General features: G+C 37.3%; 2 protein-coding genes across 2 annotated transcripts in view; one reads left to right on the plus strand and one right to left on the minus strand.

Annotated features, from left to right (window-relative positions):
* LOC144653263 (coronin-7-like) overlaps positions 1–4,134 on the plus strand; it is a 39,142-nt gene extending 35,008 nt beyond the window's left edge. The window contains exons 27-30 of the mRNA XM_078513216.1: positions 1,200–1,294; positions 1,963–2,052; positions 2,172–3,312; positions 3,449–4,134. Of these exons, the coding sequence (XP_078369342.1) occupies positions 1,200–1,294; positions 1,963–2,052; positions 2,172–2,180 (194 nt within the window). The 3' untranslated portion in view covers positions 2,181–3,312; positions 3,449–4,134. The remainder of the gene's footprint in view (positions 1–1,199; positions 1,295–1,962; positions 2,053–2,171; positions 3,313–3,448) is intronic.
* A 213-nt stretch (positions 4,135–4,347) lies between these two features.
* LOC144653271 (ubiquitin-fold modifier 1) lies at positions 4,348–8,162 on the minus strand. Its single transcript, XM_078513226.1, has 6 exons — positions 8,063–8,162; positions 7,901–7,957; positions 7,750–7,807; positions 7,591–7,630; positions 5,481–5,513; positions 4,348–4,483 (listed from the first exon to the last, which is right to left on the minus strand). Coding segments are annotated over exons 1-6 (267 nt in total). The 5' UTR covers positions 8,065–8,162; the 3' UTR covers positions 4,348–4,406.
* Positions 8,163–10,963: the final 2,801 nt, after the last annotated feature.

Here is a 10,963-nt window from a genome sequence, read left to right on the forward strand (position 1 = left end):
TCAACAGGGTATACTTTTTTGCCTCCCTGACTCTGGAACGGGGTATAGAATTCAGCCTTTCTCTCTGGAACAGGGTCGATTTTCCTGATTAAGCACGATCAAGTATAACTACGAAACTCTGCTCCCTTCGTCCTTTTGTCTTTAAGCCACAGACGAAGACAAGTGAACACTTTTTGATGTTCTCCAGTGTTGCATATTGTCTGGAACAGGGTACCTATATTTCCAATGTATGTCTGGAACAGGGTCGCAAATTCAGCCTTTTTTCTCTGGAACAGGTCCAGGGTCTCAGAGACTCAGTGGCGCACCCCTGTACAAAATTTTGGGAGTACCCCACCCCAGGGGAGGGGGCTGATGATGTAGAGCCTTTATTTCCAAAAGCCATTTGTACAAATTAAAATATTTGCAAGTAGTACTGGTATTTCAAAACCTGTTAAGAACTTAAAGATAACTGTAATGGGTTGTTCCAGAAAATATCAAAGTATAAGAGCTAAAAAGTACTGAAAGCTGTTTTGAAAGGGCTGTTATATATAGATTTATACCATGCCATAGAAAATACAGCCAATCAGAATACAGGAAAGCCGTTGTATATTCGACGGTATTCACCCAACCTTCCCATCGTGCGCTGCGATTGTATTCTCGACAAAATTTAGTAAGCGTATTTTCTATGGCATGGTATAAAACTCGTGGTATACTATGGAATATCCCACTTGTCACTTAATACTCACTCGCCTAAAGGCTCGTGTGTATACCAAGAAAATACAAGTGACTTGTGGGATATTCCATAGTATACCACTCGAAAGCGTTGCATAACTGGTATATATCCACAGGATAAACCAGACTGTAAATTACTAAAAAAAAACCTGATTCATCATTCAAGCCACTGTTGATTTGTGTCACTATACTTTGGACCACTTTCCATTCCTATCAAAAACTATATTTTCGTAGCTTTTGTTAGGGAGGGAGTGTAGTCTACAGTAGTTATGTGTGGCGCTGTGCAGAAAATCACTCTTTCTTCAAAGTACCAATTTTATAAATTTTGTTAGATGTAACATTAATCCTTGAGAAACATGACAATAAAAGACATTGCACACAGATATTTTAAGCAATAACAAAAAAGTCAAAAAGTCAAAAAATGAGGTGAAATGATATTTGTTTTGCAGTAATATAGTTAGATAAAATTCTTTGTAAAATTTTTTCAGTGAGCAAAGTACCTAAAGAAGCACCTATTGCCAGGAAGTATGATAGTCACCATGAGTTGGAAGAAGTTAAGTCCACTGAGCAGATGAAAGAGGAGGTAAGTTTTCTTCCCAGTTTATGCATCTACCACTTTACCATTAGTGGATCCATCTTTTAACGAATTTCTTTAGTCTGGCTCTTGACCTCCCAAGAGAAACGACAGTCGGAAATGCGTCTGCGTTTGCAGGCGAACACTAATTCTGTGCCTACAAAAGGGATGTTCCAAGAAACTAATACCCCAGGTTGGGGGAGGGGAGGGGGGACTCTCATGTACAAGACCTTTACAGCTGTGTGCCACCATGAAGATTATGGTTTTCAAACAGTTGTGTGTGGGATAGTATACAGAAATCAGGGAGTTTTCATCTACAATAGGGTGTCATTTACTGGAAAACTGCTCATGTATTAAAAACTAAGTCTTGACACCTAGAATTAAAAGAACCTCAAACATTTCTGGAGAACAGCAAGTTTAGGAGGCATTTTAGGGGTCTAATCCAGGTTGCAAAAAATTAAATGCACCTAAACATGCTCTAAAATAGAGCCCAGCAGCACATCCCCTTCAAAATTTTCCAGAGTACACCCCCCCCCTCCCCCATAAAATCTGAAAGAGCTATTACAGTTTGCTCTTAACTTTATGCTCATATGATCGATATTTTTACATTGAATGTTATAAATGTTTAGTTAAAATTTTGTTTGAGTGTTTGAATCCTATTGTTTTTTTGTTTTCAGTTGTTAAGCTCCATGGTTGAGAAATTAAGGAATTATGATGACGACCCCTTGCCGCAAGATCTTCAAGAAGGAGTGGATGATGATGAATGGGTATGAAAGAGATTTCTTAATTACCGTACTATCAAACTTTTGTTTAACTTGTTTTTGCTAAAGTGCAAGTTCTATGTTGACTTAGTCTGATGTTCTTTTCTCTACGATTTCCATTTCAGGATGACTAACACTCAAGGACAGGATATTTACCAACACTTAGAAAATAACCATTGTGACAAAATGATAATAATTGTTACAATGTCTTCAATTTAAAATTTTCACAAAATCATGTGTATATAAGCTAGAGATCAACTTCAACTTGCAATTACCGGTACCTCCATCACAATTTATAACTAAAGTAGAAAATTGGTTGTTATTAAAATTTTAAGGAGGTATTCGGAATAAATGGTGTAATAATTTTTTATTATTATCATTCAAATGCACCAAACATTTAAAATATTTTTATTAATCCATGTGGGAATTTCATTGATATTTCTGGATTTATGAATGAAATTGATAGTTAAAAAGTAACAATAACAAAAATAATAGATTAAACTGAATTTGCTGGATTTGAGGAGGAAGCAGATATACTGTATATTAAAAAATGCAAAAAAATCTTAACTTTATTTTAGTTTGTTATTGAAAAACAATCTACCATGATGTAACCTGTGTAGTTGATGGTTTTGGTACATGATAGCAAAACGTATGTGTGTCAATGGTGATGCTTGAGGCAGAAACAGTTTTGCTGTTGTGTAAAAAATGCTACCAGCTACACAGGCTAACTTTGGTAGCACATTACTTTTCTATATTTGTGGATTATCCAACCCTTTTTTTTTTAGACTTTTCATTTATCCAGACTTTTTTCTGTGGTCTGAATTGTGCATCCTTTATATTTGGATTTTGTGATTGTCAGGGTCTTGATTATCCAGCAGGTGGGGGGGGGGGGGGGGGGGGCAGTATGGAGTGCAACAAATACAGACGGCAGACCAGCAGACTTTTCAGTATCCATCTTTCTACCATTACCATTATTGAGAGCTAACCATAAACAGGCTAACTGGACGTTATTCAGTCTAATTAGAACGCTATTCAGGCAAACTGGGGTGCCAGTTTGCAGGTCTGCATTTGTCACACACGGAGTTCAGTAAGGGCTGGCCAGTAGCCAATTGTTATTGACTGCCTGTGAACATGGCTTTCAAGATCTCAACAAACTTCTCTTGATGAAGAAGTATATATTTTTAACAATAAACATACTATCGTGCCCAGCGCCAATTGTCATATTCTAACAAATCAATATATCATTTTATCTAATTGCATAGCAATGTCCTTTACTGTCTTCTTTAAATGCACATGATGTTAGGACCATGTTTGAGTAGCCTTCAACTAATCAGAACATTGTTGAAACATCCTTCTCTTACTAATAAAAAGAAAATACTACATTAAATGTCTTTCTTAAAAGGTTGTTCATTTCTTTTTTTAATCTCTGTAACTGCTGTAATACCGTATATACCGAGAAAGCAGTTATCTTACACCACAAAGTTATACAATATTTGGAAGAATTCTTGTGTGCAAAATGGAGTAACTTGTTACGCAACATAAAGCAAATAATTTTATTTGAGAAAAATTTTCTCAACTTTTCCAAAAACAGAATCTAGCAAGTTGTGAAATGTCAACCGGAACATTTGGCTGATTTGGGATGTACATTCACATGATTTCGTACTGATTTTCCATCTAATTTACCAGTAAATTTTCAGTGTCAAATGGATAAAACAGATAGACAACTTCTTCTATGGTCTACACTCTTATAGACCATTAGACCGCAAATGTTGGAAAAAACACTTATCGAAGGTGTGAAGCGCCAATCGTTTTACATTGGCTCCAGACCTCTCGTTCAAAGACCGAGTGTGTTCGCAAAAGATACAACTGTTTTGCAGTCTAATAGACCAGGAAATGACATCATAAAAATAATGTCCAAAACTTTGCAGTGAAACCACTCACCTAACAGCTCGCAGTTACACTTGAGTTTTAAACATTTTATGATGTCATAAAATCCTGGTACCTGAAAATATGACGGGAAATACTTATCAGAGACGTTTATGATGAAATTATCTTTATTGCTAAATTATAAATAAATTTGTGAAAATATCAGTGGTTTTGCTAGTTCCTCTTAGGACTAAAATTAATTTGAACTTGGCCCACAAAATGATATTCTGAAACCTTCCAGGAGCTCCCTCAAGAAGATTTCTGGCATGCAAGCACCCCTGTCACTTTTATATCGAGCATTTCGGGTAAGTCACACAGCAGCAAGGAGCATTAAAGCCTCTCCCCCCCCCCCCCAATCAAAAATCAAACAGTCAATGAAGGTAAAATTGTTTTAATTCCAGTTATTAACAAGTCTAAATCCAATGTCGTCTGCCTCATGTAATAAGCCAACTGCCGACACGATCTCTTGGAATAAGCCTCAGTTCTGATCCATGTTTTAAGAAAACATTTCCTGTGGAGCAGATAAAGGCAAAAGCAAATATTAACCAAACTTATTTCAAAATTTACAAACAGAATATTGACATTGCTGTCTCAGTAGCAAATATACAGAATCACTGGTTTGTAAAATTAAGATTTGAACTCCAGCTTGATCTTTCTTTCCATGGCTGTGTATGCTAAACAAAGCTATAACTTAGCTTTCAAATTAAATTAATAAGCCAAATTTTGGCTGAGTCAGGCTTAGGTCTATCCCAAGCTCACTCTCTCTCCACTGGCCACCCCTAAAAGCTTGCTCGCATGCTAAACAAAGCATAAACACTTAATACAAGTGAAAATGTGCTTCACAGTTATTCACACAGCAAGTGTAAACAGTTGCAAAGTCGAAGAAACCTAAGAAACAGCATTTTGCATAAAAGATTACATATGTGCATGACCACGTCTTCATCTTGTTATGAAAAATAGAAAGATTGCTTCTCTCTTAGATGTGAAGCAAATCCATAATGGACAGGTTTCACTCCAGCAATTTATTTTTCAGTACCCATTTATATATTTGTGTGAAAGATAGAGGGCAAAGTACTTTCTCTGGCTACTGGCAGTTGGTCAGTTACCATTTATGAACTATGGTGGAGAGAGGCATTTTGAGAAAAATGCATCTTGCCCAATAACTTCTCAAACCCAATAACTTCTCAAACTCATTAATACTTCACCGAGTTAAAACGAAGAAAATCATAACTGTGAAGGAGGTTTGGATACATGGTCTTAATTAGCATAGATTTTTATGATTTTATTTCTCTGTTTACTCCATAGTTTTTGTTTTGATTGAGAAGATATATCAAACACTCAAGACAGTGTTTCATGGACTATCCAAACACCTTGAATTTCGTCAAAAATACTCTACTGCACATTGTATTTTCAACTCTCTTCTCGGTGTTTGGATATCCTGATGAAACACTGTCTCTTTTGTTTGATATATTTTACAACACATTTATTTTAATAGGACTTCTATTTACCTGCACTTTGTGAGGGATTTATTCCAATACCATCTGAAAAAAAATAATTCTAAATTAACTTGAGTAAAAGATGTCTTTCTTCAGGCACTAAATTGTTCTCCTGCTCAAGAAATATCTGAGATTCCACCTGAAAAATTCCATACTGAAGACATAGTTCTACAGATATCTGTGTAGTGTTTTTTTTTTTGGGGGGGGTACTGTCTCCGATTGGTTGTTACCAAAAACAAAAAAATTCAAAAAAAGATCAGCATATCTCTCTACTGACAACCATCCAAGTTAAGACCATTTTAGTTGCCATGGCGACCAAAATTTTGGAGCCGGGGACTTAATTGAAACCGTAGTCGCCAGCCTGGCAACTAAAAATTGAAGAATGATTGAAAGCGTGAGCTTAATTGAGCGTTATCCAATCAAAAACTATCACAAGCGCTCATAAGTTTATCAAAAACAGTCACTCCAGCATGGCATAACAAGACAACCTTGCTAAAATAACTTCAGGGACTAAAGTCACTTGCTCTGCCAGTTTCTGCAGACTGGGTATCGCCATCAATGGGTACTCATTCCCCCAGCAGTATTGCTGGCGGAAAATACATGTCCCTTTACTTAGGTTACCGTTATGTTATGTTTAGCAAATTCCTTCTACCAAATTATACACCTAGAACTTATGTTTTCCTATTATTGAAATCACTTTGTATAAAAAGGTATAGCTTTATAACAATTAAACACTGTTATCAGTGTCCAAAATCTCCCTACTGAATTACATGTATTTCAAATTGCACCAGTGGGGAGAATTTGTTTAAATATCAACACAAGTATCTTTGGTGATAAATTTCGTACTTTTCAAAACCTGTATAAACAATGTGCTAAGAAATTTCATTTGGTCTTGGTAAATCAACATCTTACTTAGTATGCTCAGTTCATCCCTGGTTCAAGTGGTATCCAAGATTTGACCTGAAAATTTTCCCTCAAAAATTGCCCAAAATCAGGCAATGTAACTGTGAAAACACTACAGTGGAACCCCGCTTAACGGACTCCCACTAAATGCGGACACCCTGGTATAACGGACAGTTTCGTTGGTCCCGATGAAAACCTCATACATTTTCTTTTAAATTAACCAGAGACCCGTTAATACGGACACTTTTCCGTGTCCCGAGTGACAAACTGTCATATGGTGTCAACCCCACTTTACTAACACTTTTTATCTGTGCACTGTCAATTTTCACTGTCGCGATTATTTGGTAACTTGAAGACATTGGACCCTGGTCAAATAATGACAGAATTCGACAAGTTAAAGCGATTTTATAACAAAGAGTAGCTTAATAGTGTGACTTGCAGAGGTTTTGTCCAATCTTTAGTCCGCATGGTTGTGTCGAAAGCTAAAAGCTTCAGTGCAAAGTAGAGTTAGCGTCTTTTTTAAACAAGTTTAGAGTTTAAGAACGGTTACGGTCCGAGTTTCAGTTACAAAAGAAACTGTATTGTCCTTGTGTTGATAAAACATGTACCCGTGACTTTTTTCTGAGACCCCGCTTAATACAGACACCCCGTTAATACGGGGTCGGGGATTTGTCATGTCCCCATTGGTGTCCGTATTAACAGGGTTCCGCTGTATTTTAAGCACTGTATTTGATATCTGGGAGAATTGGTGATCCATACAGGAAACCGGGAGATTCGGTCTGTATCCGAGAAACTCCCGGATAATCTGGGAGAGTTGGTACAGATTGATGTCTGACTGATGTCATAAGTATGCAGAGATCTATGTAATGTTGCTGGTTGTTACTCATGTTTGAAAATCCAAACAAATCAAACAGCCAAACAGAGTCACTACACAGATCTATGTTCAACTTGGAATCAGTAGGAAGCTTTTTATACATTACAGATATCACTCAAGTTGTGGGATGAATTTATTGAGGAAGCAAAGAAGCATAGGGAGAAATCCTTTTTTCAGGCTAAGGGAACTTAGGAAGTTTATTCTTCAAACAGAACAATAATACTTCTCAATAGAGTAAGCACACCACGTCCACAATTTAATTCCTTTATATAAGAAAGATCAATCAATATATAAATTTTCGATACCAACCACAAAAATAATAATAATTAAAGAAAAAAGACTCACCGTTTGTAATTATTGCACTTGTAGCAGGGGGTACTTTGAACTATAAACAACGATAAAAAACGACAATAAAATAGATCAATATTTGTCAACACGAGATCACATTAAACAGCTTGTTTCAACGAGATTTTACTGATCTGTTCTGCCATAAAATTTACTTACTTCTTCCGCTGCGAATTTTAATACTGCTGTAAACGGCGTTCCTTCTGGGACGCTGAGACTGTTAATAAACAATGATAGAGGGATATTAGAAGCGATGTAAAGGCTTGTAATCGTTTTTAACTGTACCGGCATAAAAATTACTTTCACCTACACTTTGAATGGTAATTTCGGATCCGAAGTCAGCGTAATTTTAAAAGTTACTTTCGACCTAGGACACAAATAAAACAGTGTGAGATACTCAGTGACAGTAGAATCACACAATAGCAAAAACTGAGAATAAAAAATTCTGATCATGCCGATATTTTTCACTAACATTTCAAGATGTTTTGCGTATCGACAAAATCTCCAGTGAAAAAGAATCAGGCAATCGTCGCAGGTGTTCAAGGAGGAGGCCTGGGGCAGCACTGAACAACAGTTCGTACGTCATTTCCGCCAGTGATGATTTCCGGTTTTTCGCTCAAGGCGTTGAATCAAGAGTAAAGAATCAATAAGAAGCATCGCATTTATAACTGAAGAAAATTTAATCCATTAAGCTTCAAGAACGACTTGGTTTATTGTTTATTAATACACGAGCGATGTGATTGGTTATTACGCTCTTATATAAACAAAACGATACGATACGATATGTGACATAGTGCTTGCTATCCAATCAGGATAACGCTCGCAATTTGCAAGGATAAACAAACTCATGGACGTTTTTTTAAATATCACTTGACTGATGCGGAAGTAAAATGCATCTCCAAGCTGTACGTATTCGGGAGAGGTTGTAAATGCGGTTTTAAGCAAAATACTCTTTAAGGGATGAATGTTAACATTTGTTCCCTCTTGAATTATTTAAGTCAACGGTCTAGGTTCTGAAGAAATTTTTCAGTACTTCAAATTAAAGTTGTTAGTTGTTGCGTCATGGGAAAATATGGCGGATTGTGCTTCAAATGTAAATGAAATGTATTTTTAGCACTGTTATCCACAAACGATTTTAGAACTCTCTTGTCAACTCCAAAGTTACGGAAACAGAACACTCGTTCATTTCCTTCAAAACACTACCTAGTCGTGTCGCCTAAAAACAGGGGATAGGAAATAGGGTCAGGTGGTAACGGTTTTAAAGAAATATCCCATTTTTAACGTTAACTGGAATACTGGAGTTGTGATTTGTGCTATGTCATGCAAAAATAAGGAATTCATTGCTGTAGTGCGGTTTACATCGTTGACGCACCAACCACAACTAGACGGTTTCCTTTAATTATAAATATTGGTGACTCGTTTACCATGCACTCTGCCACGAATGACCACAATATGTTGTCAAGATGCGCTGGGGAAGGACTGGGTCCAGCGGTTTTCATTCCAATACAGTAAAGATCACACAAAGAACACAGAGTCATCAAAGCATTGCTGACATCGCTAGACTTGAAACTTTCTGTATTTGTGACGTCCAGTTAGCAAATGAAGGGGACACTGCCCTCGACTTTATTTACGAATCACGTAGATCAGATGTCGCTTCACATCCGTATATTTGAAATTTTATACGGCGTTTTCAAATTTCTCCATTTCAAATTTACCCGGGTTAATGTGGACAGGGCCTAAAATTACCTTGCTTCCACATGTCTGAAGAGAAAGAAAACGTGCAAATTCGTGTCTGTCATATCGCCATCTTATTGGTATTCAGCACGTGCAGTAGCTCTCTACTTCTACCCTAGTCCAGTCATTGAACTCTCTCTTCCACGGGTCCTTTACTACCTTTCGGTCTTCAGGTTGCGTGCACTTTTGTGCTTTTTTCCGACAAACTTTCTCGAATTAGCTGTATTTGTGACTGAGCATCACCAATTTTGTGTTACATAAATTATAAAAGCATAAAGCGCCATCAATAGACACTTATAAAAACTGAATAAAAAAAAAACTACTGAAAACCAAAGAAGAACAAAATGGGAAAAATCGTCAAAAAATTAATTACCAAAAAAGCTTGCAAAATGTTTTTAGGATTTTTGTGCCTGAAGATACCGGATGGTTCTCTATGTAGAAAAGGCCTAGGATTGAGAAATTCTTGCCTTGCTCTATTTTATATCTCTGTTTATCTCAATAATCTATTTCTTGCGGCTTCAAAATGAGCACGAGCCAACTCAGTGGTTCTCAACGCTTCCTGTTTATGTGATATTTTTATCTCGTGGCGCGAAAATAGTACATCGACCTTCTGAAAATGACCTTTGGTTTTGACCGCCAATGTCACAAAACCGCAACAAACAGGAAAGAGCTGGAGAACTGGAGTTAAACTGATAAGAGGCTAGTTCCAAGAATAAACCAATGACTCACCAATGCTGCTGAGGGCACGTGCGCATTGCTTAATGTTCAAACGATTGTGTTAAATAGTTTAAATCCCCGTATCGCCTAACGACCGTGTCTGAACTGATGTCTGGAGGTATACCAGAAGAGGCCCCGGGGGGGGGGGGGACACTCAAAAAAGTTTTATACGGGGAGGCTCCGCCCCAAGCTCTTACCCCTTACCCTTTTATATACCATTTTGACACAAATTGTACCCCTTTCGTATACCTTTTACTGAAAAAAGGTACCCCTTTCATATACCTAAAAGACGTGACATAGCCTTAGAACAGGACGTTTTCTTGTCATTTTTATGTAGCGCTTAATAAATTAAAATAATACAGCCATAAAGTGCGTCTGTTCGATATATTTTAATTACAGGCCTTTTAAAAAACCTAAATGACGGATTTTCATACCCTTTCATATACCTAAACTTGTGAAATCGCTACCCTTTTATATACCTGAAGCCCGAAAAAGGTACCCCTTTCGGGCGGAGCCTCCCCGTATAGGCCGTTATATGGAGTACCCCCCCCCCCCCGGGAAGCGGCCATGTTCATTTTACCTTCGCTATAAGTCGTTTCGATAACACCCCAAGTATGGATCAAAACTATTTTTTCTGCAGAGCCTTCTTAAACATTCGCTTACAAGCGCTTGAGCGCGAGCTTTCAAAACAAAGCGTTAAGGAGGTTGGAAGAGGCCGAAATATAAACCCCCTGGGGGACTCCTTCTTAATAGATAATACAATCCGACCTCTATTAAGCGGCCACCCTCGGGACTTTGAAAAGTGGCCGCTTAATAGAGGTTGGCCGCTAAACAGAGGTACAATATAAATTGGATGGGAATTGCAGTAAACACGATTTTAATGACTCTATATCGCAAAATGCTTTTAAAAAGTGAACATATA

This window comes from Oculina patagonica, chromosome 5 (assembly GCF_052425735.1).
Source record: "Oculina patagonica isolate OP01 chromosome 5, crgOcupat, whole genome shotgun sequence".
NCBI classification, from domain to species: domain Eukaryota; kingdom Metazoa; phylum Cnidaria; class Anthozoa; order Scleractinia; family Oculinidae; genus Oculina; species Oculina patagonica.